Source organism: Heterocephalus glaber, unplaced genomic scaffold, assembly GCF_053883595.1.
Source record: "Heterocephalus glaber isolate CG9 unplaced genomic scaffold, H.glaber_assembly_v1.0 deba00001509, whole genome shotgun sequence".
NCBI lineage: Eukaryota > Metazoa > Chordata > Mammalia > Rodentia > Bathyergidae > Heterocephalus > Heterocephalus glaber.
The window spans coordinates 307,871-332,449 of record NW_028258325.1 but is presented as its reverse complement, the minus strand read 5'-3'; the positions used below and the strand labels follow the sequence as shown (position 1 = coordinate 332,449).

General features: G+C 50.6%; 1 protein-coding gene and 1 long non-coding RNA gene across 2 annotated transcripts; one reads left to right on the top strand and one right to left on the bottom strand.

The window, feature by feature from the left end:
* Positions 1-1,315: 1,315 nt before the first annotated feature.
* On the bottom strand, positions 1,316-18,651 carry LOC110349716 (uncharacterized). Its single transcript, XR_002395925.2, has 3 exons — positions 18,578-18,651; positions 17,037-17,854; positions 1,316-3,031 (listed from the first exon to the last, which is right to left on the bottom strand). It is a non-coding gene; the product is annotated as an uncharacterized LOC110349716 (long non-coding RNA).
* A 459-nt stretch (positions 18,652-19,110) lies between these two features.
* Positions 19,111-22,822, top strand: Tmem271 (transmembrane protein 271). The gene has a single exon (XM_087187156.1). The coding sequence runs from the start codon at positions 19,138-19,140 to the stop codon at positions 20,272-20,274; it is 1,137 nt and encodes a 378-aa protein (XP_087043282.1). The 5' UTR covers positions 19,111-19,137; the 3' UTR covers positions 20,275-22,822.
* The last annotated feature ends 1,757 nt before the right edge of the window (positions 22,823-24,579 follow it).

Genomic DNA, 24,579 nt, shown 5'->3' with positions numbered 1-24,579 from the left:
GTCAGACCTGGAGGAGAGCCCTGGAGACCGGTGCTTCTGCCAGCCAGACATTGCTGGCCTGGGAGCCTTCAGAAGTGCTCTGGCTCTGTGGCCTGTGGGTTTGTCGTTTTCCAAGAGCGAGGGGGTTGGTCGCAGGCTTGGTGCGGGGTGAATCTCAGTCTGCACTTGGTGGGGGCTCTTGTCTGAAGGACACGGGGCATCCATCCTCATGTGTCCCCCACCTTCTGCAGAGGTTTCCTCTTCTAATGCTGTGGACTTCTGCGTCTCTGTAAACAATTGATGAGGCATGGAGCGTGGTGGTGGTGGGGGTCTTGTCCTTGGAAACCAGGACAGAGGGCCCAAAAGGCTGCTGGAGGGCCGGGGATTTACTCAGTGGTTCCACCGCCTGCCTTGCAAGTGCAAGGTCCCGAGTTTGATCCCCAGGACCAAAAAAAAAAAAAAAAAAAAAAACGGCTGCTGGGGAGAGTTGGGTGTGGGACAAGGTAAGATGAGGCTTCCATTTTTCAAGACGAGGACTTTGACTTCTTTCTTTCTTTCTTTCTTATACAGGGTCTCACTATGTAGTTCAGGCTGGACTTGAACTCACTATGTAGCTCAGGCTGGCCTCAAACTCCTGGAGATCCTCCTGCTTCAGCCTCCCAATGGCTGGAATTACAGGAGTGTGCCGCCACACCCGGCTGAGCATTTCAGCTCTGATTTCTTTTCAAACTACCAGAATTTATTGCTGGTTTAAAATGAAGATAAAAATATAAAAGGAGAAAAAAATATAAAAGGAGGCAAAATAACCACATGCAATGGTCTGTTTGCTGGTAGCTCTGAAGGAGGTGGTGGGGCTCCAAGGAGGATGTGGGCCAGGAAAGAAGAGGACCTGAGGGTGCAGTGGGGACCCCTGGGCCCTCTGTCTTGAGTAGCCGGGAATAAGCGTGATGGCAGCCCCAGGGCATAGAGCCACATGGCAGAAGGCCTTCATGTCACCAACCTGAATTTTGCTGAAAAAAGGAAAATTTGGTAACTAAAGGGCTTTGAGATTAACTAGCATACTTCACAGTCAGGGTCTTGGTGCAGCAGTGCGTGCGTGTGTGTGTGTGTGTGTGTGTGTGTGTGTGTGTGTGTGTGTAAGAAAGTATGTGCTCACTGGAACTTGTAGTCAACAACAGACCCACCTGAAGCCTTGAAGGCAGTGATCAGCTCCGCATCTGTGGTCCAGCGGCTTCACAGTGTGGCCATGGGGCTGATCTCTGTCTGGGGCAGGGTGGGGGTGGGGGGCTCCATCCCTACCCCGCTGTGCTCAGGAACTAAGGAGCCCCTCGTTTCTTAAAATATTTTTATTGTGGTAAAGAACACAACATAAAATTTACCATTCTAACCATTCTTAGGTACGATTCAGCTGCAGGAAGAATATTCACTTTGTTGTGTGTCTGTCACTGCCAGAGCTTTCCACCCTGAAATCCAGCCCCAGCCTGGGCACCACCAGCTCCTCTGTACAGCTGATTGTGGCAGCACCTGGTGCATGAGGCATGCAGCACCTGTGCTCTGTGCCTGGGTTATTTTGCTGAGCACAGTGTCCTCAAGGCCATCTGCTCTGTGCTGTGGGTCAGACTCCCACTCCTCCTCAAGGCTGAGCAATACTCCACAACACAGCTAAATCACAGCTTGGGGACTCCGTCAGCCCACTCTGCACACTTGGGCTGCTCTGTTTTAGCAGTGGGAAACAGTGTGCGTGAACTTGGGTATCAGGTGTGCTTTGAGCCCTGTGTGGACAGTTTGGTGACAGAAAACTGCATATGTTTTTCTGCAGCTGTCAGAGAAGAGAGGACGTTTCCTCCTGGTGTGGACAGGCTTTGTCTCTTCCCAACCAGCAGAGCTGGAGGCTTTGAGGCTCGTGCAGGAATCCGCTCATGAACACCAGGAGGGAAAAAGACGGATGTGGGAAGCCCAGATTTGACAAAACATCAAAGAAAAAGGCACACAAGCATCAGGGCAGCGGGAATGCAGGCTTCGGTCCTGGTGAGACTGAGGACGGCGCAGGTGGAGGCCCGGGGTCCGGGCTCTGGAGGAAGGGCAGTCCAGCCCAGTGACGGCAGCTGAGGAGGGGCCTGGGGAGCCAGCCCCAGGGCCTCGGGAGGTGAGGCTGAGCGAAGGCCTTCTGCTCTGTCCGGGGTCTGGGCCTGGGAGGCCCTGCAGGGCAAGACTGAGACAGCGAGCGCTGAGAGGCCCGCGAGTGCCCGGCGCACCGGGGCTGGAGAAGGAAAGGCTTGCTCTTGGGTGAAGGACTGGGGGACACACGGTGTTGCTGCTGGCTGAGGCTCTCGATTGGATTCGCCGGCGACTCTAATGCTGGCTCCCTGGCCTCCTTCCCCGCCCGGCCCCCAGGGCGAGGCTGGGAGACCTGTAAGTGGCAGCAGCACCCTCCACGTGGGGCGGCCACCTCTTGGCACAGCAGGGCTAGGAAGTCCCTGTGGAGGTGGCTGCCTGGCCCCTGGGTCCCGCCTGGTCCCTCCCCCAGGCAGTTTGGTCAGGCCCCAGCTCGGCCAGGAGGCACAAAGGGCATGGGCACCACTGCCACCTGCTTGCCCCCGGGTGTGGAGGCTGCTCCTGCTCACGGGAGCAGGACCCCTCTGTGGGAGCCAGGCCCCCAGCCTCACTGGGACCACCCCGGGTCCCTAACACCACACAGTGGGGCCCATGTCCCCCCTGAGTGCGGATATAGGGCTGGAGTTGGGAGGGAAGACACAGCAGTGGGGACCTGGAAGTGCACAGCTACCCCTAGGACCCCCAGGAGGGCGAGATGGCAGAGTCAGATCAGGGCGGTCATCTTGAGGATTGTGAGGGGGAGACTGAACTGCTGGTATGCCACATGGGCCTGGGGGCACCATGCTGGGCTCTAGGCTGCTGGAGGCCATTGTGCCTGTGAGCTGAGCTACTTGGGAAAGATGGGCTTCCGACAAAGCTGGGTCTTGCTGAGTAGCCAACAGCATTTGCAAGCGCAGGCCTCTCCTCAGCTTGGCTGGGGGCCAATACATCCAGAGCTCTGGAGAAGAGGAGTGAAGAGGCAGGTCAGGCTCTTCCCAGAGCAGACATGGACTGCTGTAAATGGGTGCTGAGCAATGCCCAGGGTGACCAACCTGTGACTAGGGGAGTGTTCTGAAAGCCAAATATTCTGGCTCAGAGGATCAGCTCCTGCGCAGAAACCTGCACTGAGGGTGAGGTGGCCTCTGGGCCTGGGGCTGTGGTGAAACTCTGCCACCTGCTCCATCGAGGGCCCTGCAGCTGCCCACAGGCATCTGACCTGTGGCGTGGCTGAAGGGAGGTGGTCAAGGTGAGAGAGCCACTTCTAACTGGCCATGGTGTGGATCTGTCCCATCCTTACTCCTTATCTATAGAAACATCACATCCCCAGAGGGCGCTTCTTATGGCCCAAATCCCAGAATGAGGGGCTACATACCGCCCCCTTGCACCTGCAAAATGTGGGCTGACCAAGGGGTGACTTTGGCTGTGGTAAGCCATGAGCACCTGGTCAGCCCCATGCCAGTTGTTGACTTATTTTTAACCTCAGATTTTGAGGGTTGAGTTAATTCTGATCCCAGTTCCTGAGACATTATCATCTTTTGCCCATCCAGTGGCCCCTCATGTCCAGCTGTCTACCCATCTGTCCATCCATCCATATTCCTTCTCTCAAGATGTGCCGTGGCTCCCAGCCTGGAAGAGGCTTCTGGGTAGGCGTGCCACAGCTCCCAGCCCAGAGGACACTTCTAGGTCAGTGTGCCACAGCTCCTAGCCAGCAGGAGGCTTCCGGGTAGGCGTGCCACAGCTCCCAGCACAGAGGAGGTGAGCCGCATGGGTGCCAGGAACACCCCCCACTCCCCCTGTCGAAATGAGAAGACAGGTAAACAAGCCTCAGAACCAGACTTCCAGATCACCTATAGCAACCCCAAAGGGAAATGAGATGGAACAATCTGATACTCAACTACCTGGACTCCCTTAACTGGCAACAAAAGAGGATCTGGAAAAAATGAAATCAGAAATAATTTCTCACATAACAGCAAAGATTGTGCCCATAGTGCAAGACATGATTAATAAATCTAGAGAGGACACAGATTAAAAAAGAGAGGATCTGAGGAACACGATGGAATCCCAACATAGGAAACAAATGGAATCCATAAAACAGAAGCAAACAGATTTCCAGGAGATTAAAAACTCCATTGAAAGTCTATGCAGCAGAATGAGCAAATGTGAAGACAGAATTTCAGATGTAGAAGATAAGATTGCAATTAGTGACCAGGAAAATAAAAAAATCTTTAAAACTGTAAGGGACCACAAGAAATCAACCCAGCAGCTGCCAGATGATGCAAAGAAAAATAACATAAGACTCATTGGAGTCAATGAAGAAAGAGGAGAGAGTGCAGATGACATAAAAAAACTGTTCACAGAAGTGATGGCAGAAAACTTCCCAAGCAGGGGAAAAGAATTTGACATACAGATAAGCGAGGCATATAGGACTCCAACTAGCCTTGATCAAAAAAATCTACACATAGACATATAATTGTTAAGATTCCAGAAACTCAGAAGAAGAACAAAATTCTACAAGCAGTGAGAGAAAAGAAACAAATCACATACAAAGGAAAGCCCATCAGAATCACAGCAGACTTCTCAATGCAAACCTTCAAGGCAAGAAGAGCTTGGAGTGATGTATTTCAAGGCCTAAAGGAAAACAGCCTCCAACCCAGATTGATGTACCCTGCAAAACTATCTTTCAAAATTGATGGTGAAATAAGATACTTTCATGACAAAGAGCGCCTTAGGAACTTCATGAATGCCAAACCAGCACTCCAGAAAATTTTAGACAAAATCCTAGGAAAAGACAATGAGAATCACAACCCCAGCAAGCCCAGCAGAATGAAACCACTGGGCATGACAAGAAATTAAATGTAAAGGGGGAGAATCCAACACACTGAAAAAGTCATGACAATGATAACTCAATATGTATGAGTTATAACCATCAATATTAATGGTCTCAACTCACCAATCAAAAGAAATAAACTGGCAGAATGGGTCAAGAAGCAAGATCCAACAATATGCTGCATACAAGAAACACAATTAAAAAAGAAACTCATAGACTGAAAGTTAAAGGGTGGAAAACGATACTCCATGCGACAGGAACCCCCCTCAAAAAAGCAGGAGTAGCTATCCTCTTTGCAGATCAAGTAGATTTCAAACCAACACTGATTAAGAGAGACAAAGAAGGACACTACATCCTTGTAAAGGGAACAATCCAAGAGGAAGAGATGACAATCATAAATATCTATGCACCAAACACTAGTGCGCCGAACTATATAAAACAAATACTAACAGACATGAAAATCCATATAAGCACTAATACAATAGTAGTGGGGGACCTCAATACCCCATTGTCGCAAATAGATCAACTAGACAAAAAACAAGCAATGAAATACTAGAACTCAATCAAACTTTTGAACATATGAAATTAACAGGTATTTACAGAGTGATTCACCCCACAAAATCAGAATACACATTCTTTTCAGCTGCACACGGGTCATTCTCCAAAATAGACCACATACTCGCTCATAGAACATATTTGGGTAAGTGCAAAGGAATTGAAGTTGTCCCCTGTATATTATCAGGCCATAGGGAGATGAACTGGAGATCAATAGCAAAAGAAACTGCAAAAACTTCATAAACACATGGAAATTGAACAACACACTTCTGAGTAACCAATGGGTCACAGAGGAAATTAAAGAAGAAATCAGACTGTTCCTTCAATTAAATGACAATGACAACACAACATATCGGAATCTATGGGACACAATGAAAGCAATCTTACGAGGGAAATTCATAGCAGTGAATACTCCTATTAGGAAAACAGAGCGAGCCCAATTAAACAACCTGATGCTAAACCTCAAGCTTCTAGAAAAAGAAGAGCAGGACAACCCCAAAGCTCATACAAGGGAGGCAATTATAAAGATCAGGGCAGAAATCAATGCAATGGAGACTAAGAGAACAATGCATATTCCTTCTCTTTCCCACTGTCCCTTCCTGCCTACTGTTTGGCCACTACCCATTCCTCCTTCAATCTCCACTTTCTCCCATCCATTCCTCCACCCACCCTCCATTCTGAGATGGTTGTGTATGTGTACCTTGGTTCCTGTCCTTTTAAGATGGGAATTGTCTGTGTGCACATCTTTGTTCATAGGGTTGACTGCAGTTCTAGCACTAGCTGTGTGATTCTGGGAAAATTACTTGCCTTCTGTATGCCTCAGTTTCTGCTCATGGCAAAAATCTACTGTACCTCACAGATTAACGGGAAGTCTAAATACTCTGATCTGTGTAAAACACGAGGGATAGTGTTTGGCTTGCAGATAATGTCATGTGTGTTTAGTATTATTTAAAAAATCATTTTACTGGTATACATTTGTGACATGTAATAATTACATTTGAAATAGGGAATTGGTAGGTACATGTATCTCATATCCTGATCATTTTTTTTTTTTTGAGATAGGGTCTTGCTGCATAGCTCAGGCTGACCTTAGACTCACTGTGTTGCCCAGGTTGGCCTCAAACTCGTGGCGCTCCTCCTACCCCAGCCTCCTACGTGCTGGGATTAGAGGCGTGCACTACCACACCTGGATATCTTGATCATTATTTATTCCTTTTCCTCCTCCCCCTCTCCCCAGTATTATTATTTTGAACATATATAAAGAGTTCAATCACATTCCTTCTTACTTTAATTCATTCAGCACTGCTTGTAAAATCCAGCCTGGTTATTTGAATTGTTGTATATTTCACACTGTGTCTTCATACATTTTTAAAAACAATATTGGAGTATAAATGAAAAAAAACCCCACTGCATATACATAATTTAGTGGAGGGCTGAGCTCTGTTTCCTGAACTGAGGCTGGCTGGTGTTGGGCTCCTCTCTGCAATGCTCACATCCCGGGATGTGTCTGCTTTGGGAAATCCCTGACCTGCACTCTTTCTGCCCTGCTCTGGGCAGCCGTGGCTGGGACACTGTCCAACTGTCCAAGGAGGGCTGCCTGGCCTGGCCGGTCCCTGCTATAGATTTGGAACCCAGTTCCCCCAACCCACCGAGAATAACTCCCAACTGGACACAGGATACCAGGGATTTCTCTGAGCACCTGTGTGTGACAACTCCAGGGAGTCCTTGTGCAGCCTTGTGCTGTCACCCAGCGAGAGCTGCTCACAGGACAGAGGGGCTGTCACATCTGGCTGTGAAGAGGCACCACAGGAAGGGTCCAGGTCTGATTTCACCAGCACCAGGTAAAAGAACACGCAGGCAGCCTGTGGTCACCACAGTCACACTGGGGACAGGGATGCAGGGTCTTGGGGACCTGACAGGAATCATACAATACCAAGGTGTTGAAACCTATCATGTGTTCCTCTGAACATTTTCTTAAGATAAGTTTAGAAATGACACATTTTAAACCGAAACACTTACCTGCTTTCATTTTATAACTCAGTGTGACTGGTTTATCTTCCAAAACTCACTCTTGATTTTTATTACTTTGTCCTTGACAACAGTGTTGTAAACTGGCCCTGAGTAGAGGCCGGATTGCTGGCTGACTCAGCAGGGGCCTTGCTCTGCAGCTGATTACTGCTGGCTGCAGGGTTGGGTGCTGTGCTCACCGAGGCCGAGCAGCATGCTGCAGCTGCTGAGAGCTGGGAGTTGCTCTGTCAGCCAGGTGGCCACAGCCACAACTTATTCTGAATTAGCCTGCATTATTTACATTTCCAATCGCTCTAGTAACTCTAGACAATCAACAGAATAAGCCAGGCCTGGACTCACCATTAGCAACTCAGTGCTGAAAGTTCACCATGGTGGCTGATCACTTGGAGGGGCTGGGAAGCAGCCCCACGCTTTCCCTCAGCCAGGGGCGCCAGGGGCGCCAGGGGCGAACAGTATGAGAAAGCAGACAGCAGCAAAGCATGGTCAAATGGAGAGTGATGACTTTAAGAGTTTATCACCTATGTTTTGTTTTTTGGTACCGGGGATCGAACTCGGGTCCTCGTGCTTGTGCAGCAGGCGGTGAAACCACTGAGCTACATCCCCGGGCCCCTACTACCTATGTTTTAATAGCATTTATTCAATTTTGAGTTTGCATAATTTTCAGTAATATCTGTAATTAATGACCAGCTCACAAGATTCTTAAGGCCTTAACCTCAGCTCAGGAGCCAGTCTGACCCCAGCTCATCTCTGACTCCAAGATGGTTTCACCCTCCTCAAAGGGTCCCTGAGGAGACCAGGAGCCAGGCAGCGGGAGCCCTGGGCAGGGTCAGCTGTGCAGGGCAGGACTTCTGGGCCTCCCACCTTCTACTGTAAGGAGACGGTCCCTGTGGCAGCCTCTGTGGCCCTGGTGGAGGACCCTTCGTCAGGTGTGCCCAGCACCAAGGCCCAGCTCCCCGCCCGCCTCCTGGGCCATGGCGGCAGAAGAGAGTGGGTTTGTGCTGTTTTAAGCCACTAAGTGTGGGATAACTTGTTACACAGAAGGACTAATGAGTGTTGAATCCCTTACTTTGAACTTGAACTCATAAAAGAAAAACCTATTTAAAAAATTTTATTTGCTTGCAGCTTTGTGAGGCGGGGTCTGAAATGCTTAAATGTTCTGGAAGGGCCACCCCAGAGGTCAGGCGTGGGGCTCAGCCGGGCGTGGAGCACCGAGGAGGGGCAGCGAGGCACTGGCAAGGCCAAGCCGGGGGGCGCCACATCCATGTGGCCGGGTGCTGGGCAGGCGAGTGAGGGGAACGGGATCTAGGAGGCACTGCGCAGGTAAAAGCCAGCAAGTGAAATGAAGCCCCAAGCAAATTCTGCGCTATTCACAAACGCTGCTGAGGAGGAGAGGCCTTGTTTCAGAGAAATGTGCATACAAGGTCAAGGGACATGTGGGACCTGGAGGGAGGGCAGGGTCCTAGTTCACCTGCCCAACAGCACTGGGAAAGAATACAGCAGAACGTGCACTGAGACACCGAGTGATCAGCTACCCACAGGTCCCCATGCTGAACCTGCAGAGCAGCCAGGCAACCAGGAGAGGCCCAAAGACTGGAGAAGCAGCATGACCTGCTCCGCAGCCATGGTGGCAAGCAGTGCCGTGACCAAGACCTCATCCTACCCTGGGGACCGCTGCCTTCCTCAAGGCAGTGTGTGGTGGTTCTACAAATTCTTGAACAGCTGGGCGTGAGGAGCCTCCGGGCACAGCTGCTAGTGTCAGCATCCGGGCCAGGCTGCCTGGCAGGGATGCTGGAGACTCAGCTCTGAAGGCCTGAAGTGGCCCCCAGGCACACATGTCCTTGGTTTCTCTGACTTAGCGCTCATGAGTGCTTTAGGGAACTTGGTTTGCCAATCCCAGATGAGGACATCAGGTGCCACTGCAACGCCAGGATTTTATCCAACACAGACAGCAGCTTGCTCGGTGGCCAAACCTGTGGGCTCCTTTGGAGCCTGAATGGCACGCGCCCTGGAATTGCTAGGCCATGCTGTGGTTGAGGCAGGGCTGCACCAGAATCATGACAGCTGTGCTGTCTGCTCATGGCCTGGGAGCACTTTGCTGGCTTTTGAGGGATCAGATCAAATGTGGAAGGAAATCTCTCTGGGTCACCAGAGAACAGGCTGCGGGGTCAGTGAGCAGGACAAGCATTTCCCTACATGCCAGTCTGTGTCTTTGCCTTGTGTCTAGGGCTGTGTGTGTGTGTGTGTGTGACTACAACCAGAAAACTAAGACATACACATTAAAAAACTGAAAGTTAAGATTGATACAGGCAACTTATAAAGGAACATAGGTGGGAAAGTGAATTGGCACAAAGAGCGCAGCTTGATACTAATGTATGCAATGAAGATATGAGAATACACTTCTGCTAAAGAAAGAAGAAAAATATGTGCAACAATTTTAATGAATAAAAAGGTAGGGAATAAGGAACGGAGGAGGAAAAATAGCGGAGAGAGTGTCACTGAACTCTAAACGCAGCAGGCCGGGCGTGGTGGCGCACACCTGGGATCCCAGCCCTCGGGAGGCTGAGGCAGGAGGGTCATGGTGAGTTCAAGGCCAGCCTGGGCTCCACAGCAAGACCCTGTCTCAAAATAAAAACAAAAACAAACAAACAAAAAACCAAAACCAAAACCAAACCAAAAAACAAAAAACTATAACCATAGCAAAATTAAATTCAACAAGAGTAGATTAAATATTCCAATCAAAAGACAGAAATTGTCAGGCTGGATTTAAAAACAAAACAAGAAACAACTCCCTGTTGTCTCCAAGAGACAGAAAAAGGTGGAGATTAAAATACAAGGACAGGAAAAAAGACATGCATGCAGACAACAAGAGCAAGCTGGAGTAGCTGTTTTAATAGTATTCAAATTAGTCACCAATAGAACAAGTCTTGTAAGATAAAGAGGGATGATTCATAATGTTTAAAGGCCAATAACATCAGGAAGACACAGCAATGCAAACAAAAGCACATCTAATGACAGTATGTCAAAATGTATGACCAAAAGCTGATAAAATCAGAGAAAAATCGAAAATCTATAGACATAGTTGGAGATTTAACATACCACTCTCAGTAATAGGACAATTATATTAAAAAAAAGACAGAAAGAAAGAAATCAAGAGAGATGCTAAGGACTAGACTGATACTGTCAGCTACCCTATTACTTTTTTTTTTTGTACCCGGGTCCTTGTGTTGCGAGGCAGGAGTCAGAACCATTGAGCTAAATCCCCAGCCCTAGCTTACTTCTTGATATCTATAGAATATGACCATTAATTCAGAATATACTTTCAAATGTATGTGGAGCACCACTAAGATGGACTATATATTCGTCCCAGTAGATTTCTCAAGATCAGAATATTATAGAATATTACAGAATATGTTTTCAGATTGTAACAGGGTTAAATTAGAAACCTACAACAAATCTAGAAGACACTCCAAATTTCTGAACATTAACTCACTTGTAAATGACCAGTAAGTCAAAGAATAAATCACAAAAAATGATTAGAAATATTTTACTGGAATAATAATGAAAACAGAACATGAGAAAAAACTGTGAGAGGTAATTAAGGAAATAGTGAAGGGAAATTCGTATCATTAAATGATTAGAAAAAAGGTTTCAGATCAGAATTTAAAAAAGAAAAACAAACTAAAGCCAAAGTAAGTAGAAAGAGGAAATAAACTAAAGAGCAAAAATTAGTGATGAGAAAACAAAAATAATGAAAATGATGAAACCAAGAGTTAGTGTTTTGAAATGATCAATAGCATTGATAAATCTCTAGCTAGATTGATTAAGAAAAAAGAGACACACACAGATTACCAATACAAGATATGAAAAAGGGAACTTCACAATAGCCCCTACAGATAAAAAAGAGTTTTAAAAAGCTTATTTCATCAGCATTCTGAGGTATATTTTACATATGATAAAAGTTTCAACTTCCAGTGAAATAATGTGCACTGCTTTATGCCAAAACAATCTAAAGGCTTCAGTGAAATGGACAAACCCCTGTAAAGACTCAGGACATCACTCACAAAGACCTGTGACCAGGAGAGCCCTGTGTCCGTTGAAGAAACAGCAATCATAGTCGAGAAAGAGAGCTGCAACTCCAGACGGCCGCACACGTGGATTCTGCCGGACACTCAAGGAAGAAAGCACAGACTCTAAACAGGTTCTTCTAGGAGAGGGAACAATGAGGGGGCCCTTTCTAATTTACCTCACGATCAGCACTGTCCTGACAATAAAACCAAAGAAAAACATCATGCAAAGAAAAACATCATGCGAAGAAAACTAAAGTAATTTGGCTTATTAACATCTACACCCAAACCCGCAAGAATAGGACAAACCATGCCCACTATGCATAAAAAGAATGTTTTGTACAAGCAAGTGGGATTGCTCTGGGGGATGCAAGGCTGATCTGATACTTGCTGCCATTTAGAGGGGCTCTGTGTCCCCCAAGACATGCTGAAGGCTGGGTCCTCAGAGTGGCACCACTGGGGATGGTGGAGCCTTCCAGAGTGGGGTCTGGTGGGAGGTGCTGGGGTCCCTAGGGGGTCTGTCCTCAAAGGGGTTCAGGGAGTTTTCCTGTGGCCCCTTGGTAGTTCTTGCAGGAAGGCTGTCATAAAAGGAGCCAGCCACCCTTCCTGCTTGAGATGTGATCTGCATGCACCATGGGATCAGAGCCTGCACACATAAGTAACTTGCCTCAGGTATTTTGTTTTGGTGACAAAAAGCTGACTAAAACCACATTTGAAATTGGTCAGTGCAATTCTCCATATTAATAGTGAGAAAGAAAAGTCATGTGACCATCTCAGTGATGCAAAACAGAAAAAGCATTTGACAAGATTCATCACCTGCTGGTGATAAATACTTTCAGCAAACTAGAAATATATTTCAACCTCATAAAAGACATCTACAAAAAAGGAAAGTTTATGTTATGCTTAAAGGTGAAAGATCAAACAATTTGCTGCTAAGACTGGGAGCAAGCAAAGCTGTTCCTCATCTCTCTGTTTTGCATGAGGCCAGGCTGCAGGTTGGGGATGGGGCAGGAAAACTGTTTCTAGAAACCTCTGACATGATTGTCTATGTGAAAAATTTAAGGGACGTATTAAAATATTGCTAAAATTAATACGTGAACTTATCAAAGTCACAGAAAGGAAAACTTAAAAAATCAGCAGTGCAATATACCATTAAAAATGATGGGATATTAAAATACTCTTTAATATTTACAAAAGCATTAAAATGTGAAATGCTTACAGATATGCTTAATAAAATGTACACTGAAGAGCTGTAAAGTATTGATGAAAGAGATTAATGAAGATCTAAATAAATGTAGACCAGAAGATTCAGTATTGCCAACATATCAGTTATTTTCAAATTAATACACAGGTCCAATATAATCCCAATCAAACTCCTGATAAGACATTTTAGTAGAAATTAAACTGATTCTAAAATCCATATGGAAATGCAAAGGACTTAGAATAGATGAACAGTTTCAAAAAAGAACAAGTTTGGAAGATTTAGATTGCCTAGTTCTAAGACTTCCTACAGTGCTCCAATAATCAAGATAGTGTGGTACTGGTGTGGGGTTGGACCTATCCATCAGTAGGACAGATCTGAGAGTTCAGAAAGAGCCTTGTTTTTTTTTTACCATCACTTGATTTTCAACAGAAGTGCCAAGGTGATTTAAGGTTAAAAGTGAGTATATTTGGCAAATGGTGCTGAACAATTGGATATGCATATGCAAAAGTTAAACCTCGACTGTTAGGTCACTCATATACAAGAGTTAATTTGAAACAAGTCACAGACATGTAAGCTAAAACTATAAGACTTCCGAAAGACGTGGGAGGAACCATTTGTGGTCTTGGTTCAAGAAAACATTTCTGGGATAGCCCACAGATCTGTAGAAGGGAAAAGTGATGGAATGGCATTAAGACTAATAAGTTTTGCTTTTAAAAAAAAGATGGGAAAGGAGATAAAAAGGCAAATCAAAAGGCTGGGAAAAGATATTTTCAAAACATTTATCTGACACAGACCTGGATACAAAATACATAAAGAACAACACTTCTCAGGTACAAATGACAACCCCTTTCTTTCAAATCATCAGAAGATCTGAAAAGATTCCTTATGAAGATCCATGGAAGGTGTGGCATCACACTGAAATCACAACCAGGTGCTACACCAGGCCCTTCATCAGAGCAGCATCATTAGGAGGCTGGCTGCTTCCAAGGCTGCTGTATGTGGAGCTCAGGATTGCTCACACATTGGCATGGGGAAGGCAAAAGGGTTTGGCCACTCTGGAGGTCTGTCAGTTTCTTTGAAGTTAAATAGGAACTGTGTTAGTTACTTTCCTCTCGTTGCTGAGCCAAAGACCCGACACTCAAAGTTAGAGGGGAAGGGGCTTATTTGGCTTACAGTTTGTAGAGGTTCAGTCCATAATCAGTTGGCTCCAAGGCTGGGATAGCAAACAAGCATCACAGAGGAAGAAACAACATAGTGCGCACAGGTAGCAAAGGTAACAAGAGAGAGCTTCAGTTCATGGATGCTGAACACAGCAAAAGCAACAAGAGAAACTTAGCATCGTCTCCCTGTCCCTTTTATCTTACTCAGACTACTTAGGGCAGGAAGCACTCACTCCTTAATCCTAGTGCTCTTGAGCCTAGCATTGCATCATGAATCAATTCCAGCCTCACACGCTCTGGATCAAGCCTACGACCACATGAGGTTTTGCGGGGACATCTAGACCCAAACCATAACAGGAGCTTATGACAAAACCTAGCAACCCCTCTCCTAAGTATATTCCTAAGAGAAGTGACCATCTGATCACAAATGAGTTGTGCTTGAATGACACTACCAAGCATTTCTGGACAGCACCCTTATTCTGAACAACCCTAGTGAAAAAGCCCAATGTCCACCATTTTGTGAATGGATAGACACAGGTCAGCAGAATTCTACTCAGCAATAAAAGCGAATGATCCACTTCATGAAACAATATGCATAAACCTGAGAAGTGTTACGCCAAGTGAAAGAAGCCAGACACAAAGACTGCCTCCTGTGTGTCTATGCGCACAAAATGCTAAATTAAAACCACAGCAACAGGTGACAGATGGAGGTTGCATGGGCCTGGAGTGGAGGAGGGGTGGGCAAGGAGGGGCTCTTGGGAAAGGTGGGCCAGTCCTGCTCCATGAGGCAGTGGTGAGGCACCTCACCTCCAAATTCTTTTTATTTAAAAAAAATTTTTTTTGCTACCAGGGATCGAACTTGCATCCTTGTGCTTGTGCAGCAGGTGGCGAAACCACTGAGCTACATCCCTGGCCCTCAACTCCAAATTCTTAAAACCAGGGTGTATAAAGTGCATCTCAATACAGAAGGACACAAAAAGCAAAGATAGGTATTACCCATACCCAGCAATTTTCTTCTTAGATACACACTGAAAAATGCATGCCTACTCAAGAGCTTCAGGGTACACAAATTAGAAGGGTCACAGTTTATAATATTCCTAACCTGGAGGCAGGTGTGCCTCACCAATGCAATGGGCAAAGCAGCTGTGACATCTCACACAGTGGATTTATAGCCAGCAAAGAGTAAGCTTCAGCTGCATACAAAAACACGAGCACAATTCGCACACATGAAGTCAAATGAAGGAAGCCAGATATGTGCACATCATGCTTGGTATCTGTTTATATGAAGTTCAAAAACAAGCAAGACCAAAGCATGGTGGTTGGAGACCTGCGTTTGTGGATACAGACAGCTGAAAGTGCAGGGATGGGGTTTCGGGTGAAGGGGTGCTGCCTTGGCAGCAGGGAGGCCAGCACTGCAGCTGCGGGCTGGTGCTCAGCTCCTGGCTGGAGGTGTTTGGGTGCAGGGGCGGGTGCTCACTTATAAGTTATAATGCTGCTACGTTTACAGTTCATGATTTTTGTGGATCTCTAATATTTCCTAAGACAAAGCCTTTGAAACAGTAATTAAGGTGCATCATGGCACCAGCGAGGTCCCACTGCTTGGTTTCATGAGAGCTTTCTGGATGACCCACCACTGTGCAGTTGCCAGGGAAGCCACTGTGCATCCGAAAATGACAGATCAGTAGTGGCTACTTCTGGAAAAGAGGGTGAGGATTAATGAAAGAGCATTTTGGTTACGTGGTCAGTGCAGTGGTTTATTTATTATTTATTTATTTATTTATTTTTTAGTGCAGTGGTTGAAATGCTTGTCACCCAGGGTCCATGTGCTAGAAACTTATCCCCAAAGTTCTGTGCTGCTGGTGTTTGGAGGGGACCTCTGCGAAGCGACTAGGTCTTGAAGGCCCTGAAGGTCCACATGTGGGTTAATGGACTGGAAGTTCAAGGGTTGCCCAGGAGCAGCTCTGGCACAAAAGGGATCCCTCAGGCAGCTTGCTCTGTTTCATCATGTGTGGCCCCAGCCAGGTCATGGCCCGGAGGAATCCCTCACCGAAGCCAGCAGATCTGGCACCAGGCTCTTGGACTTTGGCTTCCAGAACCGTGAGTCAAATAAACCACTATTCTTTATAAACTTCCCAGTCTGTAGCATTCAGTTACAGCAACAGAAAATGCACTAAGACAGTGAGTTAAAATATAAAGGGTAAGGGCTGGGTATTTAGCTCCGCAGTTCCGATGCCTGCCTTGCAAGTGCAAGGTCCCAAGTTCGATCCCCGGTACCAAACCAAACCAAACAAACATAAAGGGTAAAAAATACTACAAAGTTAAGTGATATATTAGAAAAATAATTAAAATTAATTAGAAAAATTAATTCAATTTGGAAGTTAATACACTAAGAAATTGAATTTTAAACGCTAGTAAATATTACAATAAGATTTAAAGGTAATAGGAAAATTTTTTTTTTTTAGTACTGGCGATCAAACTCGGGACCTTGTGCTTTCGAGGCAGGTGGCGGAACCACGGAGCTAAATCCCCGGCCAAAAATTCTTAATATATGATTACTTTTGTAATCACGAAAACCACATGATTGCTTTTAAACGCTCTTGTTTAGCATGGAGTGACCACCAGAACCACCCAGGGCTTGGTGTGACCCTGCTCTGCAGAAGTGGGCCTTGTGATTTTAATGTGATTCTTCTTTCCCAGGTCCAGACTGGGTTCTCCTTCCTGACCCCCAAGGCCCCTACATCATGTGACGGATCCTCCTGTCCCCACAGCAGTCCGAGGAAACGTGGGGGATGGCGCCACAATGTGGCAGGGAGAGGAGCGTGTGCCTAGGTGAGCCTGGCAGTTACGTGGGGTGAAGCGATTCTGAGACCGGGTTTTAAATTTCGTATGGCTGCTCCAATCCAACCTTGGCTTTAGGTGTCAGAAATCAGCTCCAAGTGTTGAGGCCACAGCTCTGAGTGAGGGGCACTGCAGGGGTCGGAACGATTGAGGGAGACACCCTAAGAGAGAGGGCTGGGACAACTGGGCTGCTCTCCTCTGCCGCAGCATCCTGTATTCAGGGGCCTCTGGGGGGCAGGCAAATCTGCGATGAACACCACAGTTGCAGGGGCCCCTGCTCCACTCACCAGCGTCCGCTCCTCCAGTGGGTGTTCCCGTGCTCAGGATGAACGGTCCTGGCTCAGCGGGGTAGCCGCTGCTGAAGGACTCCCTGAAGAGCTCGCATCTCCCAGGGCCTCTCCCGCCCACTAGGTGGGCCCCTCCTGTGGGCTGACTCCTGGCCCTGCGGCTCGGGAAGGGCTTCCTGTGCAGGTGTCCTGGAGATGCATTTGCCCACTACTCCCATTCCCTGAGCCGGGTGAGCCGAGTGCCAGAGGGGGCGACTAAGGACAGCCCTTCTCCCAAATTCCAGTCTTGGGGAGACACAATTGGACAACAGGGAAAGCCGCATTATGGGGTGGGGGCATCTGCTAGGGACTGGGGAGCAGGAAGGCGGTGTGCAGAGCCTGGGTCTGCAGCTCCTTCAATGGAAAGCCCTGGGGGATAACAGGCTACCTTGGGATTTGTTGCAAGGAGTGAAATAGAAAGTCCTGTAAAGCCCTTAGCACGGTGACAGAAGACAACTGGCGCTGACAAAACGGAAGCTATAGTGGGATGAAGCTAAGGGGGTGGTGGTGGTGCCAGGTAAGGCCCCGGAGTGGAGTGGGGACAATCCCAGGAGTAAGGGGCCTGCGTAAAGGCCCAGGCAGAGGGAGGTGGGCGAACATAAGGACAGGGAGGCTGGAAACCCCACTGGCCCGCGATGTGGAGCTTCTGGGGTCCTGACCACGGGACCCTTCCTGTCCCGCGTAGCACCGCGGCTCAGGGAGGCGCTGTGTGTGTCTCAGCGTCAGAGTGCAGAAGAGAGGCGGATCCTGCACTGGCTCCGGCTTCGAACCTCGTTTCCCTGGAAACCGAAATAACCATGAACCATTGAAGGCGGCTTCGGAGCTCTGCGCGTGGGCGCCGCGACCCGCACACAAGCTGGCTCACAAGCGCGCTCGCGGAGGCAGAACCCCGTCCCCACGATCCGGCGAGCCATCATACGCGCGTGCGGGGCCGGGGGCCGCGGTGCCAAAATCTGCTCTTGGCTAAAAATGCCAGGACTCCGAGCTCCGGAGCGGAGGCGGCGATCCGGGACCAGGGAGCCTTCGCGCCTCTCCAGGAGGGATTGGCGAGGCTGGGAAGGGGCCGCGCGCTCCCTAGTCCCCCTCCCTCCCACGGCCGTGCGCGCAGCGGGTCCGGCCCCCACGCGGCGCAGGCGGCTTGAGTTACCCAGCCAGGGGCTACAGGGTAGGCCTGGCCGCCCTCGCCTCTGGGGTCCCTGCATGCGACGAGTCGGGAGAAGGCGACTAAACTAGTTAATTCACCTGTGTCTGCGGAAATCTGCCTGCTCGGGAGACCAGACTCGACCCGGGCCAGACCCAGACCCAAACCCACTCCCCCGAGGTTCTGCCCAAGATTTCTCCCCAGCCCAGCTTGGTGACTCGGTCCTCAGCGCGCACACGCGACACACCACATACCCACATGCAAACACCCCAAACACACCCCTCGTATTCACATGGCGCGGACACACAGTTCTGCCTCACAACATGCGTGCACGCCCCATCCATACCCTTCCAATACATACCTCACACCGAAAACCGCGCATCCTGCGCACCCCGCAGCCCCACAGGAACACGCCCTGCAGCCCGCCCCCCCCCCCCCCCCCCGCTGGCGCTCGGCCCTCGTCCTCGTCCTCGGCCCCGCTTCCCTAGCTTCCCGGCGCTGCGGACGGGGGCGTGGAGAGAGGTGGCGCCGGCCGGTAGGGAGGCGCAGTCCCAGGGCACTGTGAGGAGGGGGGTGCAGGGGTGGGGCTCGGGGCCCGGGAGGGTGAGTCCGGGGAGGCCCGGGAGGCGGTGCCAGGCGAGGCGCGCGGGACCGCGGGCGGGCTGGGGAGGGGGCGCGCGCGCCCTGCGGAACTCGGCGCCGCCCGGGTTCCCGGCTCGGGGTCGCGGAGGATGCAGGCCCCGGCGGCGGCGGCGGCGGCGGCGGCGGCGGCGGCGGCGGCGGCGCGGGCCCGGGAGGACGCGGGAGGATGAGGAGGAGGCCGGCGGGCCGGCCGCGCGGCGCCGGGAGGAGGCGCAGGCGGCGCGGGCGGCGGCGGGCGGCGGCGGGCGCGCGGGGCGCGGGCCGGCTCGGGCGCGGAGGATGAAGTGCAGCGTCCGCGGGGCCTGCGCCGCGCTCTCCTCCTGCCTGCTGCTCGCCTGCGCGCTCAGCGCCGCCGCCGTCGGCCTCAAGTGCTTCGCGCTGGGCTCGGAGCTGCGCGGGGAGCCGTTCCGCCTGGGCGCGGCCGCTGGCGCCTTCTACTCGGGGCTGCTGCTGGCCGCCGGCCTCTCCCTGCTGGGCGCGGCGCTGCTGTGCTGCGGACCCCGGGGCGCGCCGCTTGCTGGGCCGGGTTCAGGGTCGGGGCCGGGCCCTCGCCGGGCCCCGGGCGCAGGGCTCGGCGGCCCCGCGGCCCCCGCACCCCCCGAGGCGGTGCCGGGCGAGGCGGGGGCGGTGGCTGGGGTCCTGGGGCCGGCGGGCGGCCAGAATCTGCTGCTGCTGGGCGTCCTGGTGTTCATGCTTGGCGTCCTTAGCGCCTTCGCGGGCGCCGTGATCGACGGCGACACGGTGGCCCTGGTGGAGCGCAAGTACTCGCACTACTGCCTGCCTGCGCGCGCGCCGGCCGCGGCCCCCGGCCCCGAGCCCCCGGCCCCCGGCCCCGCGCCGCGCGCTCGCAGCCCGCTGGACAGCGCCACGTCTGCCAAGTGCCGCCAGCTCAAGGACTACCAGCGCGGCCTGGTGCTGTCCACCGTCTTCAACTCGCTCGAGTGCCTGCTGGGCCTGCTCAGCCTCCTGCTCGTCAAGAACTACAAGTCCTCGCAGGCCCGGCGCGGCCGGCGTGCCCGGCGGAGGGGGAACCGGACGCCAGCGCGGCCCCGCAGTGGCCCCGGGCTCCGCGCGCAGACCCCGGGCTCCCGGGCGCGGCGCGGCCGGCGAGGGAAGCGGGCGCGGAGGCTGCAGCCGCGGCCCAGCGAGGCCTCCATCCTGTCCGCCGAGGAGTCGGACCTCGCCGGCCCCGCGGACTGCGCGGCCTTTGCGGCGCACCACGCGGTGTCCTTCATCAACGTGGGCGTCTTCCACGCGCGCGACGAGGCGGGCGTGGAGGTGTGCTGCGGCGGGCACCCGTCGGTGGAGCTGCCGGGCTATGCGCCCTCGGACCCCGACCTCAACGCCTCTTACCCGTACTGCTGCCGGCCGCCCTGCGAGGCCGCGCGCCCCTGGGAGTCGGGCCGGGCCTGCTAAGCGTTGCGCGCCGCCAGGCCGCCCTCGCTGCCGTTCCTCCTCTGTGTCGTTGGTGTCCGGATTCCATTCAAAGTTTACAACCCATGTTTTGGGTCGGGGCTCCGACCACGCTTCACCTTGGCGAGTCTGTTGGTTCCCTGGGGCTGCATTCGGAGGTCCCTGGTCGAGGGGGCAAGAACAGAGCGGCCAGCAAGGTTGACTTCCCAAGAGGACCTCAGCTGGGAGGACAGGGACGAGAGCAACCGGTATGTGGGGCTGGAAGAAGTGAAAATCCACCCAACAGAACATTCTGTACACGGATGTGCCTGCTTCTGTCGACCCTTTCTTACTGTAAACCTCTCCATAAACAGTGAACATGTTTGGTAAATTCATTGCAATTTGAAGTTGGTGAGTTCCTTTATTAAATTAAGTGCTGTGTTACCGGAGAATGTCCACCAGCTTCGAGCAAGAGGATGTCTACAGGCAAATCAGCGTGGGGTTGGCTGGACGGGGCCTGCAGTGTTGAGTGTGAACAGTTGTGCTGTTAGCCAAGCGCGGGTCCAGCCTGTCTCTGAGCTAACTTGCTGTGTGTGCAGACAGGATGCCAGGCTCCTGCATTTCTGTTTTTGGAAACTGGCTGTGCAGTTTCTACTGCAAAGCAGTAGAATTTATTTTTGGTTAATACATATGAACAATCGAATCCTATTTTGGAAAATCACAGTCATAGTTTTTCTGCAAAGACAGTTTTCCTGTTAACTCATTACTCTGGTAATTTTGAATATTATATAGCATTTCATTTAAAATACACCCCTTAAATAGCCTTAATGAATGTGAAGGTCATACTTTTAAACGAGGAGGATGTGTATGTGTGTGTGTGCATGTGTGTGCATGTGCATATTTACTCACAATGTGAAGAGTTGCATATGACAATGAAGTGTGTTTCTGTCCTTCTGGTGGGCTGGTGGGGCCCAGCCAGGCTCAGAGTCTTGGAAAAGGGTGATGCCTTGTTCCTGGCATCAATTGTGCTGCTGCATGACCGGCTGGGATCAGAGTCCCACCCTGGCCTGAAAGCATGTGCCTCTGGCAGATGGAGGACTGAGCTAAGCACCAGCACAGGGTACTGCAGGTGGGGGAAGCTAGGGAAGCTGTGTGGTGTCTTCCGGGTGGCAGGAGTCCCTTCTAACTGGTAACAGGAGCCAAATTTAAGGATGGGTGTAGTTGACAGGTGCAGGCTCTGAGGTGGGACCTCTTCTAGCCCAGTGCCTTGCCCAGAGTCCCCTGCACTGCTGCTGACCAAGGACCCTATCGCAGCTAGGATCTGGCTGGGATGCCCTGCTACAGGCCCCTGGAGGAGGCGGCCCCATATCCAGGAAGAGAAGTGCCACCATTGGGTAGGCTGGTAGACAGCATGCAAACCCGTCCTGCTGAGCTAGGGCCATGAATGTAAAGTGTGGGGGTCTGATCAGAGGCAACAAGCCCAAGCCCCCGTTGGAAGGAAGCTGCCTAGGGAGAGGATTCCCTTACGGCCATGGGGCACTGCTCAGACCAGGCCTTTGCTGTGCTGGGGGCAAGCAAGAAAGGGGGCTCAGCCTGGCTCCCTGGTTCCACTGGAGTCTGTCAGCCCAAGCTGCCTGCCCCAGGACCAGCAGCTAGCCATGAGCCACAGCGGAAATGCTACACGTGGCAGCATAAAGTGACTCCAAATGTCCCCTCCGTGAACTGAATCTAATGTGAGCTGCCAGGTTTCCCCACCAGGACCAGCGGCTTCTTGGGCAGCTGCCAGGCTTTCTGCCCTGCGGTGGGCATGTAGTGGCTCCTTGCAGCCACCCGGGGCAGAGAGGACTTGCAGACAGCACAGACTCCCAGGCAGCCCTCCCTGATCATCTCATTTCCCGAGGTGTTCAGCCTCGCACGCTTTATACAGCTCAACATGTGGGGTGCTGTGGGCGTCTTTCAAACTAGCCATCGAAGTCTGGCCTCTCTGAAGATTCAGGTGTTTCTTGGGATAGGACAGAAGGCAGAGCAGGGCGGGTGGGCAGATCCCAGCACATCGGCCACCCAGGACAGCAGAGGGGTCAAGCCCAGCCCAGGATAAACCTGCCTCTTCCCATGACCAGCAAACAAGTTGGGTTGTTTCAAGACTGAGCATTCCTAACCCCATGCACTGTCAGCTCCACGTTTACAGGGGCGGCTCTGAGATGTGGATGCCACTTTTACTTTTGAAGCTAACTAGAGAAAACAATCTCTCCTTACCCAAACTCAGACTGTTACAAAGATCAGCTCTCAGGGCATTGAGTCCAGGTTCACGAGGCCATCGACCTTCCTCCAAATCAGACTCACTCCCTGTCTCCACTCTGCTCACAGAGCAATGCATGGTAGCAGGTTTTATTTATGTTCCTTCTCTCTGACGCTTTACATAGCGGTTCAGAGCTGATTCTGTGTGCTACCTGGACATGAGGCCAGCTCCAACCTTTTTCCCAGTGGGTCTTATTCTGCTTCCTGTCAGGAGTTGATGATGATGATGATTATAAGACAAAATTAAACATGCTAGCATTTTTATGTGGTTAAATGCTGATTTTATAAGTTATTTTAACATAAAGGTGTGATCTAGTTAAGCAGGAGGAGTCCACTGCTCATTTGGCTAGGGATTTAGTTTTAAGAGAATAATTTCATAGAGGACACAGGATCCTGTGTACAGACTTGGGCAGTGAAGTTGTCAAACAAACCATGCTTTCTTAGGATCAACAGGCCTCCACTATGTGGGTCCTCATTACCTTTCTGGAGTCAGGGTGCTGTCCTGGTGACATGGACCCGAACCACACAACTGAACTTTTGGTGGAAAATTCAATTAAACCATCACTTATCTTTAAAAATCAGATGATTAGTTGTGAATTTCAAAGTGCTAGTGACTGAAATTTTTACTCCTGTTGGGTTTCCTGATGCAGTGTAGGAGGAACCCTTGAACAGAAGTACACACATGTGTGCACTCTTGTACACATATGCACCTGAATGTGTGTACTCAAGCATATACATGCACACCACACACATGCACAACCAGAATGTGTGCACTCATGCACACCAGAGCACACATACAGATGTGTTCACACTACACAGATGCAGGATCCACTTACACACATGTGCAAATGAGAGCACACACATATACATTGCACATAGTGTACCAGGACACATACATATATACACACATGTATATGTGTGTGTGTATATATATATATATAGATAGATAGATAGCAGAGCACACAGGTGTGTGCATATTACACAGAGGCACAGTAAGTACACAGATGTGTGTACAGTATACTCATGCACACACAGTCATACATGTATGCATACACCAGGGTCTTCTGAAGTCCAGGCCAACAGCCCCATCAGGCATCCAGGATGCATGCCAAACCTGGCCACACTGAACTTTGCCCCTTGCCATGACATTAGCAGCATAGGATAGCATGGATAGGGCCTACTGGAGGGCCCTGGTTGGTGCTGATCTGCTCCTCATACCCAGGCAGGGAGCAGCAGGTGGAGCAGACCCTCTGCAGTGTCTGCACAGCTCTGAGGGGCCCAGAGTGGAGGGCTGGGGCTGGGTCAGCTGCAGGTCCCAGCTCCACACTGAGTGACGGCACCATCTTTCAGTGGCTTCCAAAGTTGCTCCCACCCAAAGCACCTCTTACTAAGATGCCAGAGGAAAGCAGCACATGGCAGAGACTCAGGCAGTGAGACCCAGGCAGGTAAGTGAACACTAGCACTGCCCCTCTTCTCTGCTGCAACAGACACAGGTGTAAGTTCCCAGTGACTGTCCTGGCCTAATTTGCTGCCTTTTAGTATTGCAGTCAAGAAAAAAAAATCAACAAAATGGGAAAGAAATAATTTAGGAAAATAGAATGCAACTGTCCTTATGTCCACAGAGCTCTGCCTTCCTGTATAGCTCCTGGGCTGGCAGGAGAGACCTTGTCCCACGACAGATGTGCTCATCCTAGTTTTCTTGAGGTCTTGGTGTCTTTTTTGTGTGTGGTACCAGGGATTGAACTCGGGTCCTTGCAGTTGCGAGTCAGGCAGGGGAACCACAGCTAAATCCCCGGCCCAGGTCTTAGCGTCTTGACAGGACTCTGACACGGACTGCGTCTCCCAAGAGACTCCATCTCTCATGGCTCAAGGAGCCAGCTGTCACCTTCTTACCCATTATCCAGGCATCCTCAATGGCATGTCACTGTCAGGCCGATACAGCGTGCCTTACAACATCTGTGCTCTTCTGGCCACTGGCCTTTTTCTGGCCGATGGTGGCAGAAGGTGCTGGGTGCCTGAATTGCTCTGGGA